Genomic DNA, 27,127 nt, shown 5'->3' with positions numbered 1-27,127 from the left:
TAAAAATTCAAAATCAAATATGTGAATATTTATTTTATTTATTTTGTCAAAACATTTTCTTGACTAACTAATACAACAATAAAGTGAAAATATTTGTAAAATATTTGCATTTAAACAGTTTTTATGTCTTCTTCGCATTAAAAGTTAAATTTATTTAAAATTTGTAATACGTTAGAGTAGTGATTGAAATAATCTGGCAGTCACTGTACATACAAACAGACGGACAACAAGCAGTTACGTTACATGCACCGTTACAACGAGAGCAGAAGTTAACTGGCGGCGGCAACAAACACGTGACCCGACAATTTGCGACAATTGGCAGCACAAAAATTCGCTGCGAAAATCAAACGACAAATTGCACACAATATGCGATCAAAAAAAAAAGGCAAATGTTGCAGCAAACCGGCGCCACTGATCGATCGTGTGGAGAGAAAACTCCTAGTTTGAGTTTCTATTCCTGCGAATGTTATCGTTATTTCTATTGTTGATAGCTTTGCCGGCCGGTCGCCATTTTGCATGCGTATGTGTGATCGACAAAAGCTGATTGCTGCCGTGTGGGCGGCACTGCAGGCAGTTAGGGATTTCTGGTGGGCAGGGTTGTCACCGGTTTTATTTATTTCCGGTCTGTCGACGCTAAAACAAACACTTGGCCTAAAAAACAAATCACTTTGCCACCTCTCACGAGCACACACAAACACACGTACACACACACACACTCGCAGGCAAGGCACGCACACACATGCAAGCACTCAAATTGCACTTTGTTTGTCGTTGTTTGTAATTAGAATTGAATGCCGCGCACTTTTATATAATCGTCAATTTTGCATTGATAAAATAAACAAATATTTTGTAGTTGTTATTATTGTAAGTGTTGTATTATTGTTGTTAATATTAGTTATGATTGTTGTTATTATTGGCATTTGCCTGGCACGCACTTCACTTGCAACTGCAACGAGCGAGCTGAAATTATTATTATTTATTTTTTATTTGATTGCTATTGCTGCTGCTGATTTAGTGCGCGCACACGAACGCGACAACCAACAAGACGACACTGAGACACGGCCACGGCAGGCAGCCCCAACGTAGCTGAAGCCCCCAAACAACACACTGACACTAACGACGGCAGCAGCGGCAGCAGCAGCAGCAGCAGCGGGTCACAGTAGCACGCGGCTGCATTTGTAGTGGTAGTGGTAATTGTAGTTGAGCAAAGCTTTGCGGCGACGTCGCAACGTCACAACGTACGCGTCGGCAGAGGCTGTGCGAAACGAAACATTCAAATTGCAACAGCCGGCTGGCTGGCTGCATTATGCCGAAAACACAGCCAGCACAGCTGATAAGTGATAAGCAATGCGGAGAGAGCGTAACGTAACACTGTATGTGTGTGTGTGTGTGTGTGTGTGTGTGTGTGCGTGTGTGTGAGAGCGCGCGCCACAGAGCGAAACGTTTAAAGAGCGACAGTTTGACTGTTTAAGAGTGTAACGTCTGTGGTAAGCTTTGAAAGCTTACACTGTGAATTATTTAAATAAAAACTTTGCAAAAGCAATAGCATTTGTAGAATTACGTTACGTGATATGAAATATATTTAAAAGTGAAATTTTAATTTTAGAACTGCAGTGTTATTTTAAAAGTAATAGAATAAATTGATTGTATATTAGAGCGGGTAAATTTTTTTTCGCGACAAAGCGTTAGTTAAGGAGAAGTTATACGTGTATTTTATATGGTTAACTGTCTGTATGCAAAAATATAAAAACAACTGCGTGCTTTTAGGGGCTTGTAATTATTTAATTATTATTTTGGGGGTATTATTTTTTTTTAGGGTAAGTTCCACCTTACAAACAATTAGCCAAATAAATAACACGTATGTATAATTTCTCCTTAAAAATTGGAAGCTCGCTATTAGTTTTACACCCAATGTTTCTTTGGCAATTCTTATTAGAATTCATTGTAGATTACGATTTTGATAACCGCTTAGTGCATTTTTTTACTCCATACAAATTGACCCATATATTGAATATATATATTTTCGCATATTCAAATATTCTAATGTATAAAACTTCCCAATATTTTCGAAAAAAAAGCTTAATTTTACACTGTTCGAAATAATTCTGTTTTATTACATCTGCATTTTACATGGTTTTGTAGTGAGCACGCCAAATTTAATATCCAAGATACAATTGGAAACATCTGTTTAAAATTATTGATAACATTTGTCTTGTAACTTAAGAAGGAGACAATTGGTTTTTGAATTTTTTTTGTAAGCACGTCGTGAATTTAGCGACTCTAGTCGGACTCCAAACATTAACTAATTGCGACTAGGACTACAGGAAAAACAACAGGAGCAACAAGCAAAAGTTGCGCGTATTTAGCTGGATGCCGTTACGGGCTTTGTGGGTGGTGGCGGCGGTGTTGAATCTGTGTCTGTTGTGGCAGGTGAATCCTTCTCCTTGTTCCAGCTCTTGAGACCCTCGGGCAACGTGGTATCCTCCTCAAAGGAGCCGGTGCCCTCAACGAAATCTTCGTACGTTGACTTCTCCTTGAATGGACGCGGGCCAAGCAACTCAATCATGTCATCACGACTGAGCACCTCATTTTGCAGCAAACGTTCAGCAACAATACGCACCTCCTCCTTGTGCTTGACCAGCAGCTCCGTTGTGCTCGTATGCGCGCATTTAATTATATCCCTAACCTCGTTATCGATCATCTGAGCGGTGTCCTCCGAATACGGTTTGCTGAACTGCGGCTCGCCACTTTGGCCCACATCGAAACTGACCTGACCGATCTTCTCGTTCATGCCGAATCGAACCACCTGGGAGTAGGCAATGTCAGTGATCTTCTTCAGATCATCCTGGGCACCAGTTGTGATGCGATTGAAGAACAATTCCTCAGCCACACGACCGCCGAGGGTCATGCACATGCGATCAAACAGCTGCTCCTTGGACAGCAGATAGTGATCCTTTGGCAAATATTGGGCATAGCCTAATCCCTTGCCGCGTGGTATAATCGAGACCTTCAACAATGGGTCCGCGTGCTCCAAGAACCAACCAGCAACGGCATGTCCTGCCTCATGATGCGCCACCGTACGCTTCTCCTCCGGTGCCAGGACATTCGTCTTCTTCTCCATGCCCGCGATGACACGCTCGATGGCCTGCTCAAAGTGTTTCAACACAATGGTGTCGTTGGAGTCACGAGCTGCGATCAATGCCGCCTCATTGCACACGTTGGCAATGTCAGCGCCTGTGAAACCCGGCGTCAGTGCAGCCATTTTACGGGATAAACTGTTCTTGTCGAGGTCCGTTTTTAACGCACCCAGATGCACCTTAAAGATGCTCGCACGTCCCTTAATATCGGGTGCAGGCACATAGATCTGTCGATCGAAGCGTCCTGGACGCATCAAGGCCTTGTCCAGGATATCCACACGATTGGTGGCAGCCAGCACCACCACGTTTGTGGTCGTATTGAAGCCATCCATTTCGACAAGCAGCTGATTCAGGGTATTCTCCTGCTCAGAGTGACCACCAAAGGTCTTGCCGCCACGCTTTCTGCCCACTGCATCGATTTCATCAATGAATAGAATGCATGGCGCATGCTTACGTGCCATGGCGAACATGTCGCGTACACGGGACGGTCCAACGCCCACAAACATTTCCAGAAACTCGGAGCCGGATACGGTGATAAATGGAACATTCGCCTCGCCAGCTGTTGCCTTGGCCAGCATCGTTTTGCCCGTGCCGGGTGGACCGGTTAGCATGGCGCCTTTGGGTATCTTGGCGCCAAGATCGATATACTGTTGAGGATTCTTCAAAAAGTTGACAAATTCCATTATTTCAATTTTGGCTTCCTCACAGCCGGCAACATCTCTGCAAAAGTTGGAGAATGGTGAGCATAAACTAAGAGAGAAGCTACTCCAGACTTACTTGAATCCCACGCCAATCTCTGTGGGATTTATCAGCTTGGCCGTGGACTGCATAACACCGCCGAATAAACCACCGCCCTTGCGTCCACGTCCAGCGCCCATCATGTCCGCTGATTTCCTCATCATGTAAACGAGGAAACCGATGATGAGCAGCGTTGGCAGCAGACCAGTTAAACTGGATGCCTCCACTTCGTTGCGATAGATGACGGGCACAAAGTTAATGGACTCGATGCCCTGTTCCGTCTGTGCCGTCTCCAGGTTACGCTCAAAGGAGTCAACGCTGCCAATGTTGAACCAGAGCACTCCACTGCCGCTCTGACTAGACTGGAGACGCACTCGCACCCACTTCTTGTTGACCACCTCCAACTTCTCCACGAGTCCCTTGGTCAGATAACTGCATGAAGAGAGAACTGCTGAGATTACATAATAAATGAGTGTGGGGGGAAATCACACCTGTTGACAAACTCCTTCCATGAGATTTCCTTGTAGCCCATTTCGAAGAAGGCAAACGAGCCAACCAAAACCACAGCTCCAATGGCGCCCAGCAGAATCCAACGCTCGCGATCACCGCCGCCGCCTTCACCCAAGGGACGTCCGCCGGGTGTGCCAGTTCCACGACCAGCCGGACCACGTGAGCTATTGCTAAACATGCCAAAGTTCCAGTCGGACTTGGATTCAGAGGCTGTGCTGGGTTTGGCTGCGGCGGGTGTTGTTTTATTTCCGCTGGATGTTGATTTATTGCCATTTGTGGGTTTCTTTTCGGCACTGCCTTTTGGTTGCGACGACTTGCCACCAGCTTCAAAGTACTTTTCAAATCCCTTTGGCGGCTTTTTGCACAACAACTGCACCTGTTCCACGAAATAACGAAGCAGCGGCGTCAATTCCATAACGGGACCTCGCTGCACCTGCAACAAAGTGTTGAGACAATTTAATTTCGAATCTTTTGGAATTTCCTTAACTCACTCACCTTTTCCGTCAGCGGTCCCTTCATGTAGCTGCGTCTCATCAGGCTTTTCATTGCTTTTGCCGAGCTTATTAGCCGGATTGCCATGTTTGCTGTTTGTTGTTGTTTTCGGGGGCGGGCGGGGGTGTGTTTCTCTTTATGTTAAATAACGATGAGAACGCAAGTCTGCCGCACCGTTAATTTCTGTGTTAGCAACTGTGTTAAATTTTGGACCAACTATTGAGCTTCTGCAATGATTCAAATGTTGCCGCCTCATATAGCACAATGTTCTTTCAATCTTGCGCTTTAAAAATATAAAAAGAATTCTTAGTTATTACGGTGCGCTATTGTGAAATTTCGATTTTCGGCTAATAGTTGAAACAGAACTCATTCGATAAAAGACCAGGGCTGGTAACTATTGCCAACTTAGCTATTTTAAAGCTAGCTCTGGATATTTTCGAATTTCGATTGTTAGAAACATTTGAAAATTACTATTAGCCGAAAACCTGTCTATTTTAAATATATATTTTGTACTTAATTTTTTATCTTTTAAATATTTCTGTTTTTGATACTTTCCCACCAGATGAAGTTGGCAGCACTGCAGGGCTGGCAGCTGCAAGCAGTGCTGTATAACGCACAACGACAACAATCTTTTCACTAAATCTTTTTTAATGCAAAATACAATACAATTATTTACACATTGTTATAAGAGAAGCACTAACTATTTAATCAACTGTTGCTAGTGACGTCACAATTGCTCCTCAAATTTAATTCTAACATTTACCAACACTAACCAACATGGCGTCCGGTGTTGTGCTGTGTCGTGTGGTACGTATTGCTAGTCGTGAAAATTTTCTTTTATTAAAATTTGGCAATAAATTAACTCGAATTCGCCATGAGAATATGCACAAAATGTGTGCCAATCAATATGCTTGTGATATAAAATGAAATTTTGCCAAAGGCCTATCATTTTCGTGCATTATAAACGTTTTCCTCAACTGTCTGTGCGAATGGTACGCAATTTGCAGTCAAAAAAGAAAAACCTGAAAAAAAAAATTTTGCTACCGATTTGACGGTGTGTGTGTCTGTGTATTTGCTTATGTGTACAGTTGGCTGCTAAAAACCACAACAAAAATGTGTAAAAATAGTTTACAAATGCATTTGGAGTGCTCTTCTTTCTCTTTTATCTGATTGTGTGTGTGTGCAATTTTTTCCGGTAGTCTTTTATGCGCTACTGGATGCGGTGGGCGGGGGCATTTACAATAGTAAAATCTCTATGCAGCTGCTGGCTGGCTGACTGGTGTGTGCGTGTCAGTGTGCTTAATGTGTGTATGCGTATGCTTATGTGTATGTGTGCGCGAATTGTACGAGTCTCCGGTTTGCAACACTAAAAAATCAATAAAAGTGCAGCAACAACAACAATGCAGACATTTTAGTGTAGATTTCACTGGGTGGCTGGCCGCTGCCGCTCAACAGGGGGCGCTATTAAAAAATCTGTAAGTTTGAGTATTAATTGTTCAACTTTCTTCTCGTTGCAGCTTTTGTAACTAAAACTCCGTTTTGACATCACTTTCATCATAATCTGAATAAAAATAATAATAATACAAAAAATAAAATAAAAATAAAAAACCATCGAAAACGAATCAAAAAAGAAATTATAATAAATCATTTAATAAAAAACAAAGTTACATAATAAAAATAAAATAAATAAAAAACAACAACTACAACAAAGCTCAAAAAGTCTAAGAGGCGATTAATTCGGAGGGGCATCTGCCATAAACTTTTAGTTTTGAATTTCCTTTGTTTTTGGTTGCAATTTGCTTCAAACACACCTCTCGACTACAACTACAACTAAAACAACAACAACTGCATGCCGAAAAGCTCACACATGTTAATCAGTCTACGCTCAATAGCCGAAATTAGCGAAGAGGACGAGAATTGACGCGAAGAAAGACTACAACAAAAGAAAAAGGAATCGGTTAGAGGAGCACGCTCAAGAGTCTGCTTATGTGGGAGTGAGCGAAAGAGAGACGACATAGCGACTGCGCATCTGTGCAAACAAAACAACAACAAATCAAGCCAAGCTTGAAACGAAGACTTTCAAAACCAATAACAACAACAACAACAAACCAAACAAAATTCAAATACACTTGAAACGCTGTGAAATTAACTCGTCAATACTCAAAGCAACAACAAAACAAAAGCTACAAAGAGAAATCAACAGAAGTAAAACGGAGTTGAAGTTCAAACAAATACCATAACTATTCAAAAACACACGCACGCACTAAAAAAAAAAAGAATAAAACAACAATAACAATAAAGAACTAACTGTTTAATAAAAGCAGCTAAAACGCGACGCTGAGGCGTTGACGTTGACGTCAAACTCGAATATCTAAAAGAAAGCAGAAGAAAAAGAGAACACAACAACAAGAACCACACACGTTAAACAATCCCAAAATTCCTCATTTTTTCCTGAAAGCTTTAATTTAATTACGAATTTTTGTTAAGTCAAAGTGAATTCAATTTGCTAAAATTATTTAAAATTAAGACAACAAAAACGCCGCCTCTACTACAACAACAACAACAGGAACAAAGAAAGCAAGCATAAAAAGAAGAGGAACAAAAACAGCAAATGCAACACCAACAAACAACTGAATTAAAGTTTTAAAGTACAAAATAACCGGGAGTAAAAATAAAAAACAAAAAAAAAAACAACTAATTTAAACATATTAACAACATTTTATTTAAACGCAACATCAATTTAAATTATTTATTTAAGCAAGCAAACAAATACTGTAGCCTGTAAGCAAAGAAAAACAAAAGAAAAAATAATAATAGTCGCCTGCCGAGCGGCGGCCGTGTGAAGAAGTGCAAAAGAGCAGAACTAATGAACTAAGAGAAGAGAAGAAGACGGAGAGAGCGCACCCAATTAAGCAAGAGCTGCGATCGCGATAGAGTCAGAGAGTGTAATAAGAAAGTTCCGCCTTGTAAAAGAACAGGAGAAAACAAATTAAAAAACGATAAAGCAACAATTGTGCCGCAAAGAATAAAAAACACAAAAGCAACAAAAAAAAATATACTAAAAAACAGAAAAAAAAATAAACAAAAACAAAACAAAAAAACGAGCAACTAAAAACGGTAACAATAAAGAAAAACATTTAAAACCAAAAATCTACAAGAATTCTATTAATTTTAAGTAACTTTTACAATTAAAAAATAAAATAAAAAACACAAAACAAACACACACTTACAAAATGAAGAAGACCCCAGCAACAAAAACAACTGAGTAACACATGAAATACAAAAAAAGGACAAAAAAAATATACCGCAACTTAACTTAGCCAATATAAAAAAACAAAATTGTAAATAAATGAAATCAAACAAAATCCAGAAAAGAAAGTAGAGGAGAAAGAAAACTGAAAATAAAAGCAAAAACTGCGGCCTTGTGCCCAAACCAAACAGTTTTTTTTATTTTTAATAATAAACTATTGTTTATATTTAAATAGTTTTCATTTTTTTATAAGTGTACCTAGTGAGAAATGTTAAAAGTCTAAATGAGATAACGATTAAAAGCAACTGAAACAAAAGAAAGTAAAAAAAACAAAAAAAAACAAAAACAAATTCAAAGAAAGATTTAACAACTCTGTGATAATTACTGTAAATTTATAAATATAAATAAATAAAAAAAAAACTAAAATCGCAAAAAAAAAACAATCTCTAATATATAAATGAAAAGAAATGAACACTAAACACAACTGTAATTTTTAACAATAGAAAAAAAAGAGAGACAGACGAAGTGGTAGGAGAAGAAATACGAAAATCTTAAACAACAACTTTATACATAAGAGCAAATGCAAATTAAAAGATAAAAACATTGAAACAAATTCGTGATATCTTAAAGGACTTCGATACATATACTATAGTATATTATATATTATATTATATAAACTTTAAGTAAATAAGCTTAACTTGGTAAGCAAACAAACCCATAAGTGAAAATACAACAACAACAAAACAAACAAACAACAAAAGCAAAAATAAAACAACCGTAGGTTAAAAAAAAGACTTTAAACAAAACGCGCATTCAAAATAAATATATATATTTAAAAAGCAAACAAAAATAAAAACTTAGGCTTAAAGTTCAACATAGTAAATGCAAAACCAGCAACTATTAAAGAGTATCTATCTATATATTAACTATAAATAACAATATAAACTCATAATATGTGCATAGTGAATAGTAAACGAAACAGCAATAATAATATTACAAAACGTGTAACCGAAAAGTAATAGCAACAACAACAACAACAACACATCAAGAACAACATACAGCGAAACGGATCACTTGCAGCCCTCGCAGCCCGCATCGATCGTCTTGCAGCCCTGGTAGGCAGATACAGGCAGGCAGAGAGAGAGAGAGCGAGCGACCAATGCTGAGAGCGAAAAGAGAGCGCGGTCAGTTGAAAAGCTTAGTGTTTACCAAACAAACAACAAAGTAAAAAGTAAATAAAAATAAATCACTAATACTTCCTAAAAACCACAACGATTGCCTACAAATATATATATATACTATATATATTATAAAAATATATATGTATATTATAGATCAACAAAAACAAAGCAAAACATATTAACCACTTCCCTCTCCCTCCCCCAAACTAAAAAACAAAAAGAAAGTAAATTTAATATATCAAACTAAAAAGCTCTTAAAACACAAAATAACCTACAAATAGTTTAATAATAAAAACAAAAGTATTCCGTAAAGCGACCCCAGTGTATTTTTCTAGTAAAACTAAAAGAAAAAGCAAAAAAAAAATTAAAAATATTATTACAAAACATAACTCGAACATATGAACAAACCGCAATAAATAGTTAAAGAAATTAAAAAGTTTTTCATGTAACTACAACTACAACCAACGGCAGCAGCTAATGCATTTTCATCAGATTACGAATATATATTTTTAAACACGAAGCAGCCGCAACTTCTACAACAACAACTACAAATAACAACTATAACAACAAAACTGAACATAACATTATAATTGTCGGCATTTTTACATACATTTCTGGGGCGAGTTGCCCCAACAAAAGGTCGAAGATCGTTGAAAACCCACAAAAACAACAACAGCAAGAACAAATGATTGCTTTTTTTTATTAACTTCGAAGACAAGGAATTTCAGTGCCTCTTGTGCCAGTGTTTAGCCAAAATATATATACACAACAAATACGTATTTATTGCTTAGTTTTTTCTCTTTGATATAAAAATAATTACACTAAAAATCGAAAGAAAAATAAACATTAAAAATTAATATAAAATAATAAAAAATAAATTAATAGATTCAAAAATAAGCATTAGGTCAGTTTTTGATCGGCTCCAAAAAACGCGCTCGCTCTCTTGAAAAAACGTTCAGCATTCTCGTCATCGTCATCATCATCGTCACCAATCACTAATTGATCATCATAAAGAAAACCAACAAAAATAATAACAACAACAACAACCAGTCTCCTTGTGCTAGTCACTATCAGCATTTTCTATAACATCCAAATCAAGAACCAATTAACAACATGAATACACAATCCAAAGGATATCGCACTGGCGAAGGTGAGATTAATTATTATTTGCTATTGTAATTATTATAAAATCTTATATTTTTAATAATTAGTTACTTATTAAACGCAAATATCTATTAATTGTTAAGATGTAACTTTTTATGCATTTTTATAATAAAATCTAATAAAATGTAATAGTATAATTAGTTTTTTATGATTTCGCAACAGAAAGTAGATAATACTTCATAATTTTTTTAACTAACTTTATTGCAAGTAGTTAAATGCTCTAACTAAATACAAATCTAATATTTTTAATAATTAGTTATTAATTAAATACAAATATATTTATAGTAAAAATAAAACTTTTTAAAATGATATATAAAATAAGAATTATTTATGATATTGCAATAGATATTGTCTACAATATTTGTATCTACATAATTTTATTGCAAATAACTAAATAATCTAACTAGCGTAAATAATTAAATTTTAATGACAATAGACAATAACTTTGAAATGATCTTATTAACACTTTTCTAATTGAATGCCATTGCAGAAATCTACGATAATTTGCAGTGCTTCGACATGACTGCCATGCGCAACTTGAACATACCCACTACGTTTCCGACAATTAGCACTTTTACGCTAGACTCGACCACGTTGGGTCTACAAACGCAATCGCATGGACCGCCGACGCCATCGTCCGTGCAAATGGCAATGGGTCAGCAGCAGCAGCAAAGTATGCATCATCATCAGCAGCAGCAGCAGCAACATATGCAGCACCAACAACAGCAGCAGCAGCATCAACAGCAGCAGCAACATCATCATCAGCAGCAGCAACAACAGCAGCAGCAGCATCAAAGCATTGGCATGTTTGATGCGAATGAGGTCAACGATATCATTCAGAACCCGCCACAAATTGGCGTCTTTCAGTCGAACAGCGTGTTGAATAACGGCAGCTCATCGTCCATTTTTGGCTCGCAGTCGAGCAATTCCTCAGCAGCAGCTTCGGCAGCCAACGATCCGAATCAGAGCACACGCGAAACTGGCATCATTGAAAAGCTACTGGTGTGTATTTTTTTTTATCATATACTAGAAATATTCATTCAATTAACCATGTTGTGTTTTTAATCTTGTTTGTGATTTGTAGCATTCCTATGGATTTATTCAGTGCTGCGAGCGACAGGCTCGTCTCTTCTTTCATTTCTCGCAGTTCAGTGGCAATATTGATCATCTGAAGATCGGTGATCCCGTCGAGTTTGAAATGACTTACGATCGACGAACCGGCAAGCCCATTGCTAGTCAAGTATCTAAGATAGCGCCAGAGGTTGTGCTCTCCGAGGAGCGTGTTACCGGCACAGTGACCACCGAATTGCGCACCGATAGTGCCAACAATGTGCTCAGCTCCAACGAGACAACCGGTCGCATTAGCTATGAGAATCGCGGCGAATGCTTCTTTTTACCCTATACCAAAGACGATGTCGAGGGGAATGTCAATTTGCGGGCTGGCGATAAGGTCAGCTTTCAAATTGCAACCAACCAAAGGTAAACAATTAATAAAAATGTAAATGTCAACAATATTAAATTTTTTTTATTGACTGTCAACTCTATGAACGAACGATATTAGGAATCAATTGAGTAGAACAAACTGAACTAGCGAGAATGACACCTTGTTTGTATAAAGCCATATCCTTGAAATAAATAAAAAATAACTGTTGTATTAATATTTGAGGTGTTTTATGAGTGTGATTTGCTCAAAACCAAGGATGAGTTTACCAAAATTTTAGCTTTAGGCTTTAATTTTGTTTGACGAAACATTCGAAAGAGATTGAGACTATAATGAACGAACTAGTAGAACAATTCATTCGTTCAGCAAACTGAACTAAACTTAGTGCTTTTAATTGAACTACGATGTACAAGTCAAATGTGTAGTTATTCAGAATATCAATAGTTTTGCAAATTTTTAGTTTCGTACAGATAACGAATTGTTCTACATACAGTGCACTACATTGAGAAAACAACCCGAGCGCACGTATATTTTCTATAATTTCTTGTATTTATCATATTTACAGAGGCAACCTAGGCGCGTGCCATATACGCCTGGAGAATCCGGCTCAACCTGTGAAGTATCGTGGCGTTGTTTGTTCAATGAAGGAATCATTTGGTTTCATTGAACGCGCCGATGTGGTTAAAGAGATCTTCTTTCATTTCTCCGAGGCCGAGGGCAATGTTGAGCTACGTCCTGGCGACGATGTGGAGTTCACCATCCAAACGCGGAGCGTAAGTAGGGAAAAAGATTCAGTTTATCATACCTCATTAACAATAGCAGTCGGCCTCTGTGCCTCCGCAGGGCCGTGAATTTGCCTGCAATATAACGCGCTTGCCACCCGGCTCTGTAATCTTTGAGGATGTCGATACTACCATATACAAGGGTCAAGTGCTTAAATCGCTGGATCGCAACAATGCGGTGCGCCAAAACAATGATCCATTGCCAGGCCGTATACGTTACCGTGCCCCCGATTACTCCGAAGTGGAGGTGCCATTTGGCGATAAGGATCAGAAGGGTGATTTTACTTTACGTCACGGCGATTGGGTGCAATTTTTGCTGGCAACCGACAGGCGGGATCAGTTGCAGCGTGCCACATCCATTGCGCTGCTGGACGAGACGTTCAAGGTGTCCGGCGAGAAACGTGAGCAAGGCACAATTGCCTCCCTCAAAGAGGGCTTTGGATTCTTACGCTGCGTGGAGCGGCAAGTGCGATTGTTTTTCCACTTTACAGAGGTGCTCGATACGGTGAGTAACCAAATTGAAATAAATCTTCTTAAGCATTATATTAATACTTTACTCTCTTATTTGCAGAGCCGTGAAATTGAGGTCAATGATGAGGTGGAGTTTACTGTCATACAGGAGCCTGGTCTAGCCTATAATAACTCGCGTTTGCAGGCCATACGCATTCAGCATCTGCCGCCCAATTCAGTGCAATTTGAAACTTTAATGGCCAGCAACATTGAGGGTGCGTTTAAATCTCAATAATCGCTTTACACATCAATAATGCTTGTTAAATATTTGCAGGCTGCGTGACACGCGAAGCGCCCAAGAGTCCAATTAAATCTCAGGATCGCGTCGAGGGTGGCGTCATCACCTATGAACATGGCGATGTTAAAAAGACTATTATGTATTTTCTCAAAGACTGCGAAAAACCACCAAGAATTGGCGAACGTGTGCGCTTCGATATTTATATGGTAAGTTCAAGATTTCAATCAAAAATCCATAGACATTTACTTAGTTAAAGTTCAGGTATCGTAGTGATTATAATTTGTGCAGCTGCATTAAAACTTAAATTTAATTTGCAAACAAAGCTGTTTAAATTTATAATTTTCAAAGATTAATAAAATGTACATAAATTTTGTATTAGAAAGTGTAAGTATTAATCAAAATTAATTCTTAAATTGCTTCCTTTCCAGGTCAAACGTAACAAGGAATTTATTGCCGTCAATGTGCAGCAAATTTCGCTGCAACAACAACAGCAGCAGCAGCAACAACAACAACAGCTGTTAAACCAACAGGCAGTTGCCCAGCAACAGCCTGCAGTCAATCTGAATCAAAATGATCAATTGCTGCTTTCAAATGGCATCAGCTCAAATGCCAGCTCCATGCAGAATGGTTATATCATGCATGGCAGTCCCGGTGGCGGTAGCAGCAGCAACAGTAGCGTGGGTAGCAATGCCACCACCCAACAGATTTGCACACCCCAAATTGAGGACTTCAAACTGGAGAACAATAATCATGCAAGCGTTGAGGCAACAGGTGGTCAGGTGTACCGAGGATTTATAGCCGTTATTAAGGAGAATTTTGGCTTTATCGAGACGCTGTCGCACGATGAGGAGGTTTTCTTTCACTTTAGCAACTATCAGGGCAATCCCAATTGGCTCGAGTTGGGCCAGGAGGTGGAGTACACACTGGCGCCTAATGGCAACACGTCTGTCTCCGGCAATTGTCTGCCTGCTGAGAATGTTCGCACATTGCCCAAGAACTCGATACCGCAACCAGCGGTGCTGGAAACCGTACACAATGGCGTTGTGGCACGCCCCTTGCGCTGCATCAATCCAGATCAGCAGGAATATGCTGGGCTAATTGAGATACTCGATGAGTTGCGTACCACAATCATTTCACAGCACGAATTTGGCATCACCAGTCTGGTGAATAAGCGTGATTTGCTACAAAAGGGTGATCTTGTTAGCTTTCGCATTGATGAGAGCGGTCGTGCGGCAGATGTGAATGCCGTGAGGCAAAAGAAACGTGCAACTGTTGACTCAATCAAGGGCCAGTTTGGTTTTCTCAATTTCGAGGTCGAAGACGGCAAAAAACTATTCTTTCACATGTCTGAGGTGCAGGGCAGCACGGTGGCTCTGCATCCAGGCGATACTGTGGAGTTCTCAGTGGTTACCAATCAGGTGAGCAGACAAATGCCAATTTGCCAATATTAGTTATTTAAATAATTATGATTTCTCATTTTAATAATTATTTGATAATTATATAAACTTTTCTCATTGCAAGAAGCATTCATTTAATTTCATTTTTATTGCATATTCACAGCGCAATGGAAAGTCTTCGGCTTGTAACGTTTTGAAAATTAACGATCGTCCCGATCGTCTGATCTCGCGCCTTAAGCTCAATGGCGAAGATGGTGTGCCGCGTTTGATACTCATCCGTGCACCCAAGGGGCCGCAGGGCAAGGGCTTCTCCGTTTTAGCGCGCCATCCACGCATTCCAGGTAAAATAAATAATATATCTTAACTGGAATATGTATCTAAATCAATTCTATTTGCAGGCGCCCTGGTGGAGTAATTCCAATTCAGATATTAAATGCAAATTAAAGACAATGCATGCATAAATACATTTATATATATTTATATATTCTTGTACGCTACAAACATAAACAAGAACAAGGCTTAACAATATCATAGTAAAAAGAAGGCACAGCAAACAACTCCAAAACAACCGTAATCAACAACAATTATAAATTAAAACTACACTGTGAACTTGTCGCTACAACATTATTATAAATGAAAGAACGAAAAGAAACATACATTTATTAAGTAACTTATTAACTTAGAAGCAAAACACTATTGGAAACGATAATAATAATTGATAGCAAAGCATATGGCATACCACATACATACATAAATACATGCATAAATACATTATTAAATAAATATATATATATATTCATATATATTAATATTGAAAGTACTAAAATGGCAACTCCAAAACAATTTCTACGTGTCTGATAAAATGTAAACGAAATTCTGTACGTAAAGAATTACGAATTAATAATCATTATTAACCAGGGCCCTCCTCCTTTTCCTATTTGTAATAATGCTACACAATTTATAATTATGTTATATTTGAAGTTGTGCGCTGCTTAAAACTGAAATTCAAGTGTCTGAAAGATGAAACCAAATTGTGTGTATACGTATACTATTTTTCAACTAATTTTGCTTTAATTTAATTTAGCATATATAAAATGAAATCTTAACAAAAAAAAAAACTAAACAAAAAAAAATGAAATGAAACAAAAACAATTATTGTATAATGGCAACGAAATCCTTGCATATGTGCGTTAAACAAAAAGTAAACCAACAAGAGACATACAAACAAACAATAAATGCCATAGATGCGTAGATAGTTTTTTCTCAACTTATATATGCTATATTCTATTAATCTATTTCTATTTTAATTCTCGCAAACTGTTCTTTCACTACTTCTTTGAAGTCTAACTGTTATACTGGCATATATAGTATACATATATGTATATTTATTGAATAATTATTGTATACAATAAAAGATGAAAGCAACAAGTATTTATATATAGCAAACAAAGTCTTAATTTCGATTGTAACATTTCAACACCAAAACACTCTACGAGTATATTAACTGTGTATGTTGTTGATTCACGAATTTTTTTCTGCATTCAAATAGGTTGCATTAACTTATTACATATTATATTATACAAAATACATACATGCATACATCTTACATATACAACATACATATTTATTTAAACAAGAAGAAATCGATCTTTGTAACTAACACACAAAAATCTAAATATAAAACAAAATAAAAAAAAAATAACTTAAAGTCTTGTATGAGAATAAAGAAGGGCAAATTAAATTTGCTGCGCCAAATCTGTTGAAACCATTTAATGAAAGATTACAAAAATTAATTTTTAAAAATGTATTTTTAAATATTAAAATATATATATATAGCAAAACAAAAAAATACAAAGAGATCGTGTCGGAAACAAAGAGCAAATATTGTGAAAATTATGAATTTCAATTACTAAACAAGAAAAAAAAACCCAAAACGAAAAAAACAAAAAAAACAAAAAAAAAAAACATTTAACAAGCTAACAACAAATTTGGGATCAGTACGTCCTACTATAGCCATGTTATACATATATACAACAACAAAAAAACACTAAGCAACACAACAACAAATCAAGAATAACAGTAACTTAAATATGTATAACGCTATTATACGAATACATATATAGGTATACATACATACATATATCGTCTGATATACCGAATGATAAAACTGCAGGCGTTTAGAGATTTATGCAATGCAATGAAATGAACAGCACAGACGCAACAGAACAGCAACTAATCCTTATTTATAAAACATAAAACATAAAAAAATCGTAAAATATGCACACAACAAAAAAAATACAAAAAAAAAAAAATACATATGTGCTTGAATACGAAAGAAAAACAAAAAAAAACAACAAAATCGCAAACTATATAAGTCAAATAATAAAAAAATAAATACATATTTCAATAAAGCAAAAATCTGAGTTTTTATTATTTAATAATTAACTATTAAGTCATCAAGTCAAACTATACGAACTTCTTAAGATCTCCTACCGTAAGTGTAGGATATTCTAATGTAAGTTATTGTGATTTACAGTGAGAAGATGAAGCATATTCAGAGTTCCACGTGAATAGATGTAGAAAAATATACTAGAGATCTCTAAGAATGGGTTTCTCTTTTTGGAGATGTCTCGTATTTTGTTGATCTCCCAAGAAAATGTATAGTTAAGAAAGATAGACACAATTCAATTTGTTTTTGGTTTGTTTTTGTGTTTTTTAAATTTTTATTTATAAGAATAATTTATATCTGCTTAAGATTTCCGGGTTACATGACATGACTATGGTATGGTATCGCATTTTCTCTCATCTTATTCTTACGCTTGCTTGTTCATCGGTTTTCTTTTTATTGACTTTGACTCTGATTTCTGCTTTTTGCTCTATACTATTTGCTTTTATTTTTCGTTTGTTTGGTTTTTAGCGCTGATTTTGCTTAAAATTCAAATATATTTCATAAATAGTATATGGTGTTTTTTCTTAATTTGTTTCGCTTGAGGTTATGTAATTATAATTTACTTAGAAGTTTACGCTTGCATTGATTTGTTTATAGTGAATATTGCATTGATATATCATTGTTTTTCTTTGTTTGTTTTTTTTTTTTATTAATGCTTTTGCTTTCGTTACGCATGATTATATCGCCTATGTATACATTATATAATACCATAATATATAGCTTAGTTTTGTAGTAGATACTCGTACTAGTAGATGTCAAAAGTTGCGTGTAGGGTTAAGAATGTTTTCGACGAATTAAAAACCGATTATTTGCATTATATAAATTCTGTAAAAAGGGTATCATCATAATATAAACTTGTTTTTCTTTACTTTTTGTTGGTTTTTTTCTTCGAGATATATTTTATTTTTGCAATTTATTTTTTATTTAAACGAATACTCGGTACGGTATTTAACTTGCATAAACTTACAAATATTACAAAAAAGTGAGTTTTGTATAAAAAATCGAGGTAAACTTTGATAGTGCATCGGATTTGGTGTTCATTGTTCTTGGTTTTGATTTTTATTTTGTATTACTTGGGGGATATTACGGATAAGGAAACTCAGTTTTGACGCTGGACAGCATTAAAGGCATTTTATTCAATATGTTTGGATGAATATTTTGATGGATTTTATTTATTATTTGCCGATGCACCAATTAAAATTGATTTCTTAATATTCTGTTTTATGTTATCGACGTCTGACTGTAAGTGAATGTGTATTTATGAATGGGTTTTGTCTTTTATTACGAAAGAAGAGCATTATTTGATTTATTCCTCTTTTATTTGGTGGGGACTGGGCAAATTTTACTTTCGATTTCGATCGAACTGCGTATATATGAGGTTTGTTTTTTTTTTTGTATTTATTTGTAATTATTTTTTAATTTTATTTTCTTAATAGGAAGAAGTAGATACGTCTTAAGATAACTGTATATATAGCTATATTTGATATTAAATGGGTTGTGCTTAATTTTTCGTTTCTTTTAAGAGTGTGTAAACTTGACGACTTGCACTTTACATTTTTTGGTTTTTCATGTTTTTTTTTTAATTTATTATTAAATTAAATGGTTTTTATTTTTGGTTTTTTTTTAAGAGAGCGAAAGATTTATTACGCCTAATTGCTTGTGCTGGCTACGCCAAGGATGTGGTGTGGTTGTGCGGGTGTGGGGTGTGTGTTAGCGTAACTCTATATGAAGTATGGGTGCTCCTAAAGCGAGATTAAGAAATATATTTATATATAGTTAGATGGGTAGAGAAGGGAAGTTGGGGCTGCTTAGAGAGAGCGTAATGAGAGTTTCAAAAATAATGCTTATGATTTATCATATGCCTTTTTGCTTTGTTTGGGATCATCATCATTATCATTCTATCGCTGCTCCTCCAGGGGGAATCACACAATTCTGCTGGCACTTTAGGCGCTATTCTTGGAGACAAATTCGCGCAAAATATCGCCAGCCATTTCAATGTTGTTTCGCGAGATTCCCAGCGCTGTGATGGCATTCTCCTTGGAGTAGCCAGCGTTCATCAATCTCGCGATATACTCCAGATTGATATTCTCGTAGGGCACAGAGCCGCAGTCTTTTTGATTGATGGTTACGTTCGCATAGAGCAGCGGCTGATGCTGGACAGGATTGGCCAGCTGCTGTGCTGGCGTTGGCTGCTTCAACGTTGCCTTCTTGCCGTTGGCCAACACAGCAGCTGCCGCCAGGGCCGCAGCACTAGTTGTTGTGGTGCACAGTTGCGTGTAGTGGGAGCTTGCCGCATCCTGGGATGAGCCACTGCAGCCACTGTTGCTATTAACGCTGGTCTTGGGCAGCGTGCCACGCGCCTCCAGCGGACGTGTGTCAATCACACCACTGATGGTCTCCGCCGGACCCACCTCTACCATCTCGTCCAGCAGCGACAACACCGGCGATGTGGTGCTGCTCGAGATGCGCTGCTGTCGCATCAAATCCTCAGCCAACGTGTCCACGCTGTTGCTCACATGCGGCGGAATGGGCGGCGCTGTTGTCTGTGGCGGCACATTGTCCAGACTGCATTGGATGTTGTCAATGCTCTTGCTGCTCGAGGGTGTGCCATTTGACGGCTTGACGGGCGTCTCCACGCCAGGTGATTTGCGTGGCGGCAACGGAGGCGCCACTGCAGCTGATGCAACTGCAGTTGTTGCAACAACTGTTGAGCTGGAACTGCAACTGGAGACGGCATCCTGCAGATTTTGTAGTATGGCATAGGAGCTAATCGAGGCTGTGTCGCCGGAGCCACCACTACCACCACTACCACCACCGATGTCCGTTTTGCTAGGCAACTTTTGGCCATAGGTGGAGTTGATCACACTGGAGCCAATCAATGGTGCACTCATGCGATTTGTGGTCTTCTGCGTGGAGTTGTTGCCAGTTGTATTAATAACGCTGCCATTGCCAGAACCATTGCTGATCACAGCTGCTGCTGGCGGTGCTGAGGGTTGTGGCAACTGTTGCTGTTGTTGCTGCTGCTGCTGCTGCTGTGTGGAGATTGCTGACGAGGAGTTGCTGCTGCTGCCACTGCTGTTGCTGCTGCTGCTGGGCAGGCTGAAAGCTGGCGATCCGCCAGCATACAGATCATTTTGTACGGCCATCAAACTGGGCGTGGTGCTGCGTCTGCCCAAACGGGGCGAGGTGTGCGGACTGTGCTTCTCCATGGAGGATTGTGATGCCGCCGATGTGCTGAGCGCATGCAACGATGATGTGGCAATATTGAAGTCGCCCATATCCTGCAGGATGTGGATAGTTGTTTTGTAGTCAGTTGTTGCATGTACTTTTGGTTGAAAGTCTTATTATTTTTTTGGTTTGGTTTGGTTAGGACACATGCCGCTAGAGCAACGAGGCAACTGCAAATCAAACTGTTTGTTGGACATGCACAACAACAATGGAAAAAGGAGCAACAACAACGCATAAATTGTATATAACTGTAGACAAAAACACATATGTATGTAAATAATAAAGAATAAAACAATCGGTAGCAGAGAACGTCAAACAATTAAAACCAATATTTATAAATATTTATACATGTATATATTATATATTTTTTTGTGTTTGTTCAGTTTTTGTTTTGTTTGTTTTTTTTTTTTCGTTATGAATTAGAATTAGGCATTTAAAAACTTATTAAGGAAATCGAAAAACTATAAATCTAATTTCTATAAATTTGATAAAGTACTTGTATTATATAGTTTATATATAAAAATTGCATTAGATGTATTACATTAAACATAAATAATAATTATTGAATATTGATGTATGCTGATTGAAGCCGTTGTAAGTTAAGGAAACAAACTGAGCCGAATAATTAAATAATAATTAATGATTTAATGAATGAATAAGTCGAAACACACACACACACACATTCATATGCAACATACACACACACACACACACATTCAGACAATGTTTAAAATGTTAATTTCTTTGCTAATACTTTAAACGTTTTGTTTATAAATTCTGGCCTAGGCTTGTGACAGTTAACAGCTAACTACAATAATCATGACAATAATAATAATAGTACATAATAATAATAATGATAATTATACATACATATGCATTGGCTTTGACCATAGTTTAAGCCATTTTATTATTATTAATAAATTACAGTCTTAAGGCAGCCGGAAAGCTGCTTACAAAAAATACAAATTATGAAAACCGAATTGAATACTAAAACGAACCAAAAAATTCAAATAATAATCGTAATAATAAATGATAAACCACTCACAAAACTAAACATATCTTTGGAAATATCAAACAATAAACTAAAATGTGAAATTATTACGAGTTTCATATGGGGGAGGGCATACTGTAGGAAGAACAGGGATCGAATACAGACAGTTTTGATTATGTTTTTTTTTTTGCATTAGCTCACTAAAGTACAAGTACAAAATATAATAATAATAATAAATTGTATTGGTGCCTATGTATATACAAAAGTGTAAGCATTTCAATTGTTGTTTGTTGTTGCTTAAGAATTAATGCATAATATGCATACAAATGTAATACGCACATGATAATAAAAAAAAGGCAAAGTAAAAACAATTAAATGATTCATAAACAGAGGCAAACGAGCGAGCGAATGAATGAATAAATGAAGAGGAAAGGAAACTGAAAGCAACGAACAAACGAAACGAAACAACAACGTACAGTGCACAGAGACAGAAACAGATATAAGACAGAAATAAGCGAGCGCTGATAAAAAACGATGATTGCGATGAGCGGCTGATGAGCAACTTCCGCTCTACTCGACACATATACACACATAAATCTATAAACGTACTTATATATCTACAAGTGTGTATATGCTTAATCTGTCTGTGTGTGTACACTGCTGGTTAGTTGCATTTAATTTTAGCTAATAATTTAAGTATGATTAAATGAAAATCGCTAAACATTAAACTTAATTTAAAGAAACTTCTAATGTGTTGATACAGATATATATAAATGAATATATAAACGAACCAAAATCGATATTTGTAATCGTAATAAGAGTAATATTTGTATATATAAATATATATATATATATTTAAGAGAGTGAGAGAGAGGCAGCACAGGCGGGCAGCGCGGGGCAGGCGTCAAAGGCTTTACTTATAAGCGCTGCACAAAACTATACCTCTGTATCATCATCGTCCTGCTGCTGATGTCGTCCATTCGTTGCATTGCGATTGTGTTGCTTGCGGGGATCAAAAGCATCTACAACGATCTGCTCGGTGCCTTTGATTTCGGCACGACAAAACGGACAACCCTGCAGAATAATAAGACAATTAAGTCAACATATGCCTTACTAATTATAAATTGTTATTGACATACCTGTCCCTCCGAGTCCACCTGCCAGGCGGTGAGACAGGGCGTGCAAAGCAAATGTCCACAGGGCTCTATGCGTATATCCTTATCATTCTCTGCGCAGATTTTGCATAACTGAAAGGTGCTGCCTGCAAGTTGAAAATGTGTTTAATAAATAAATTCAAACAGAGTTAAGCTTAAAAACACTTACCCATTTCACAGTACAGCTCGTATTGCTCTTGTGTGACAGTGATGTGATCCTCGGTTGGACTTTGCACGGCAGACGATAGATCCGGATTATAGGCCTGACCATCGGGATATAAGTAAAAGCCCTCGCTAAATGAAAGACATGGGAAAATAAGAGAATTATTAAGTACTGTTCATCAAATAAGCAATTTAATAAAATAATTAAAATAACTTAACAAAAAAAATGTTTGCTTAATCTAGTGAAATCTATTAAAAAGTTATTTATATTATTATTAAGACATTTTTAATGGTAAAGAAAACTATACTAGAAGAAAACTAAACTAACTACTAGCAAGAGCAAGAGTTATTTCATCAATGAGGTAAAATAATAATTCACAAATAATTATTTCTAAAGTTAACATAGAATTCTTTAAAGCAGCTAGGTAGGTTTAACCGGACGACCCTCAATGTGGCCAGGTATAGGCCATTAAAGACCTTATTAATCCGGGTGGTGTGTGAAGCAAAGATGGAGTAAATAATACTATTAAATTTGGTATTCAGTTATAAAGAGTTAAACAAGGGTTCTTTGATCAATGAGTGGAATTATAACTAAGAGTTCTGTGAAACTATTATTAAATGAAACAAAGAGATCTTGCAAAGCTCAAAGTATAGCTGAGACATTGCAAGCAAAGCTTTTTCCAGATAAGAGTGCATTAATACATATACATTTAACTGACACACACATGGATAAAGTACTTATGAAGAGAGTAGAGCTATACAGTCCCTTCTTTATGTACTTATGCAGTAATTTTAGACATATTATCTTTTTTAAAAATCATTATACTTTTGCTGGGCAACAAATGTACATGTTTTAATAATGAAAAATTACTTTTATGCTTTTGATTAATGTTAATATTAAGCTTACCGATGCCCGTCGAGCAGCGCCTGACACAGCGACTTGTTTTGGGGTATTGTCTGTAGTATTTCGCCATCGGCCGTTACATATCCAATGGCCCATTGGCCCAGTCGGGTGCAGGAGAGACGGAAGACGTAGCTGCCCGCCTTGTGTATGTAGCGTTGTAGACGCGCTTTCACCTCGTCGTAGGTGAGAAAGGCCACATAGCCGGGATGGGTGACAGCCAGGATCTGCCAGTTGCGTAGCAGTGTTACCCAAGGCTGAAATAGACGTGTGAATACATCGAATTCAAAATTCGATATATAATCGTTGCACGTCAAATCGATAGTCGTTTTGAGTGCCATCGCCTCCAATCCCGACGATATCGGATGCACTTTATTTAACTCCTGTCGAAATATCTTCCAAGGCACCAGTGTACTATGAAATAAATGTTGTTTAATAAAGTTCACTGGCGATTGTTTGTTTGTTTACCTGTTGCCAAAATTGCTCTTCCAAAAGTCAGCTGCATCCGCTTTGGTGATTCGAAATTGATCGCCAGCAAAGACACCGTTGGGAAAGATAGCTTTAAGCTCGCTGAGCATGTGAGAGAAGACCAAACTCAGTTTGGTCAGATTGCGACGATAATGCGAGTTCTCATCGAACATTTTCTCTTTGCCCTCCTTGAAGAGCTTTATGGCCTGCTTGCATTTACGCATTAGATTATTAATGAACACATTAAAGTGCTCGTTTGCATGCAGCAAATGCATTTGATCTTCGTTTTTTGAATAAATCAAACGTAATCTTTGATACGTGTCCGGCAGTATATCCAGTATGAAGGGTGGACTGTTTTTTAGATTCATTTTGGGCTGTTGACATAATTTGACCACCTTGTCCATCAGTTTCCACGTCTTCTCCAGCGTTTTCTTGTCCGTCGACAGACGCTGTGATACGCATGCCTCCGAGATGGCTCCATGTAATTTCGAAAAGATTGACGGAAAAATTTTTGGTTGTGATTGTATGCGACTGGTGCGACTCGTCGCCATCTTTTCTCTCAACACTGCTGCTGCTGCTAATGGTGCTGCCTGCCTGCTACTCTTGTTGTTGTTGTTGTTACTCTTGTTGTTGCCTTTTGGTTTGGGGAGTAAAGTTGTAGGTTTCACTCTTCACACACACACACACACTGCGCGTTTCGCGTTACAACGACATGTATGTTTATTTCCAGCCCCCCAAACTGCCAACGCACCCAAAATAATCAAGCATACACTTTGCCTTTAGCACTAGGCATCTGCATTTGCACAATTTGCGCGTTTCGTTGTTAGTTATACACGATTTTTTTTCCCACACAATTCTCCGACTTTTTCAATGAGTGTGGCTGTGTGCGTACATGTGAGACTGTGTGTGTGTGAGTAGCGATGTAAAAATAAATATCGATACTTCAACGACTATCGATATGACGTCACTGCCACCCTGTTTACAGTGCTGTACAATCTGTGCGTTATTACTAATTTCTACGGCCAGTGCTACCCATTTAATGGCACACTGCCTGTCGTGACTGTTACTTTTTAAAAATCGATAACGAGCTGTGCCTATTTGCTCCGAAATTAGCATGGCAATAGAGAAAAACTTGAAAACGGTGAAATGCAGCAAATAACAAGGCTGGTGTATGCGCATGTTGCTAGCACATCAACTTTAATTTGGCATTCCCGGCATTTTCACAAGCACTTTTGATTTTGTTTTTTGCCATATAATTTCCGCTCCTACTGTGATGTTAGGCTCTATCATCACTTTTATATAATCCTGATGATTTTTCAATATGCTGGCGAACCACATGTAGACTATGATTAGAGCCAGGTGTAGAAAACTCGCACGACTTGCAGAACAGGTGCGTGGCGTTGTTATTGCCATGTTACTTGCAGCTTCTATCATTTTATTACACTCTGTATTTTTTGTATACCCTTGCAGAGAGTATAATAGTTATGTTACGAAATGTGTAACACTTTAAAGGAGACGTGACATAGTTTGGGCCTTTTTATTTCATAGTATATGTATTTTTGATATCGGAAAATATTATATTCCTAGGGTTTTAGGGAAGTTGGTTTTATTTAAAATTTGAATATTTAGCTAAAAAGTCATAAGGTCTTGGGCAATTTTCGATCTATTTGAGAATATGTATCTCTACTGGGTATACGTATGTTAAATATACTTTATTAGGATTTGCACAACTATTTGTGTTCCAGCCAGTTCATATGTCAGAATCGTTGGGATAATATTACTAAATTATATAGCATATCAAGCAGTCAAAAATTAAATATTAGTTTGAAAAACTTGGGTTTTTATTAAAAGTCCCTAAAGTTGTGTTATACACTCTGACATAATTTTTTTAATATTTGACTACAATATAATAAAATTGTCATACAAATGATAAGTGAAATTTAGATTACAGGGCTCCGCAAGTGTATTAAATCGACAGTCTGACGAAAATAACTTTTCATGTATTTTTTTGGTTTTTTTTTGTTTTTTTTTTTGTTTTAATATGCATTGCACTGCAGCTACAATTTTCACTTTCCATTTTTATTGGCAGCCGCTAACCACAACGACGACATCAAATCTTGGTTATGGCCAAAAAGAAATTGCACTGATGCCAAAGGTTTTTCTCTTTATTTTTGTTGCAATTGCCAACATTTGACGCCGGCTTTCTTTTAATTAATTTTTAAAGTGGTGGTCTTTTCAGCATTAGTTCTGGGCGGCCAAGTCGGTTGGTGGTTGGCGTTTGGTGGTTGGCGCTCTTGGCTCTCTTGGCTGCTGTGTCACGGCTGTCAGATGCATTTTGCCGCTTACATGTCTGTGTGCCCAAAAACTAACTGTAAACATTCACTTACTGACCTCTTTTTGCCGCTAAGCGATTGCAGCGGTTGCGGTAGCGGTGGCGGTGGCGGTGGCAATGGCGACCAGCTGCTGCTCCGCTGCACCACTCAATTTCCTTTATGCACGCGAGCGTACGCCAAAGCTCATGTGCGAGCTTCAGTATCTATTTTATGTGCACTCAAAAAAATCGGATGCTGTATTAGACGATTTTGGCCCTTTAAGTTGAAAAATCAACCCAAAAATCGGGTTCAAAATAAGAGATTTTTTTTTAAATTTTAAAAGTTAAGTTACATTTTCTTTAATTTTGATTAGCGTTAAGCACTACATTTTGACGCGATTTTCTTAAATAAAAATGTAAAACTTCTTTAAAGGATGATTATTTTTAGTTTTAGGGCATTCAATTTCAGAAATCTTTTATTTTAATTTAAAAAGGACTTTTTTGTTGAAATTAAAACAAATATTTTTCAAATTTGGAAGAGCATTAAATATAAGATTTATTTTCATAGATTTCCATGCAAATTTTCTTAAATATAAAAAAGAAATGATTTTCGAGTGTATGTA

General features: G+C 37.1%; 4 protein-coding genes and 1 long non-coding RNA gene across 7 annotated transcripts in view; 2 read left to right on the top strand and 3 right to left on the bottom strand.

The window, feature by feature from the left end:
- The window catches only part of LOC117788439 (RNA-binding protein Musashi homolog Rbp6), a 184,831-nt gene extending 183,719 nt beyond the window's left edge, over window positions 1–1,112 (bottom strand). The window contains exon 1 of the mRNA XM_034627212.1: window positions 936–1,112. The gene's annotated coding sequence lies outside the window, so the exon portion shown is untranslated. The remainder of the gene's footprint in view (window positions 1–935) is intronic.
- A 971-nt stretch (window positions 1,113–2,083) lies between these two features.
- LOC117787446 (AFG3-like protein 2) lies at window positions 2,084–5,233 on the bottom strand. The gene is made up of 4 exons (XM_034625976.1): window positions 4,881–5,233; window positions 4,367–4,818; window positions 3,915–4,307; window positions 2,084–3,857 (listed from the first exon to the last, which is right to left on the bottom strand). Exons 1-4 carry the CDS (start codon window positions 4,962–4,964, stop codon window positions 2,363–2,365), a joined length of 2,424 nt encoding a protein of 807 aa, XP_034481867.1. The 5' UTR covers window positions 4,965–5,233; the 3' UTR covers window positions 2,084–2,362.
- A 312-nt stretch (window positions 5,234–5,545) lies between these two features.
- On the top strand, window positions 5,546–6,926 carry LOC117788121. Its single transcript, XR_004617725.1, has 2 exons — window positions 5,546–5,684; window positions 6,395–6,926. It is a non-coding gene; the product is annotated as an uncharacterized LOC117788121 (long non-coding RNA).
- Window positions 6,927–8,249: 1,323 nt separating this feature from the next.
- LOC117786393 (cold shock domain-containing protein E1) lies at window positions 8,250–17,136 on the top strand. 3 transcript variants are annotated; one of them, XM_034624611.1, is made up of 10 exons: window positions 8,250–10,458; window positions 10,963–11,474; window positions 11,557–11,951; window positions 12,479–12,686; window positions 12,757–13,200; window positions 13,267–13,420; window positions 13,480–13,649; window positions 13,872–14,861; window positions 15,004–15,181; window positions 15,239–17,136. In XM_034624611.1, exons 1-10 carry the CDS (start codon window positions 10,422–10,424, stop codon window positions 15,253–15,255), a joined length of 3,105 nt encoding a protein of 1,034 aa, XP_034480502.1. In that variant the 5' UTR covers window positions 8,250–10,421; the 3' UTR covers window positions 15,256–17,136. The 3 variants fall into 3 exon arrangements, with proteins under 3 accessions (XP_034480502.1, XP_034480501.1, XP_034480500.1); XM_034624610.1 differs by having other exon boundaries at window positions 12,736–13,200; XM_034624609.1 differs by having other exon boundaries at window positions 12,733–13,200.
- Window positions 17,137–17,817: 681 nt separating this feature from the next.
- On the bottom strand, window positions 17,818–25,109 carry LOC117787487 (E3 ubiquitin-protein ligase CBL-B-B). The gene is made up of 6 exons (XM_034626030.1): window positions 24,194–25,109; window positions 23,732–24,139; window positions 22,832–22,956; window positions 22,648–22,769; window positions 22,451–22,582; window positions 17,818–20,570 (listed from the first exon to the last, which is right to left on the bottom strand). Exons 1-6 carry the CDS (start codon window positions 24,742–24,744, stop codon window positions 19,233–19,235), a joined length of 2,676 nt encoding a protein of 891 aa, XP_034481921.1. The 5' UTR covers window positions 24,745–25,109; the 3' UTR covers window positions 17,818–19,232.
- Window positions 25,110–27,127: the final 2,018 nt, after the last annotated feature.

Source organism: Drosophila innubila (genome assembly GCF_004354385.1).
Source record: "Drosophila innubila isolate TH190305 chromosome 3L unlocalized genomic scaffold, UK_Dinn_1.0 0_D_3L, whole genome shotgun sequence".
Classification (NCBI taxonomy): domain Eukaryota; kingdom Metazoa; phylum Arthropoda; class Insecta; order Diptera; family Drosophilidae; genus Drosophila; species Drosophila innubila.
This window is presented reverse-complemented; position numbering and strand designations above follow the sequence as displayed.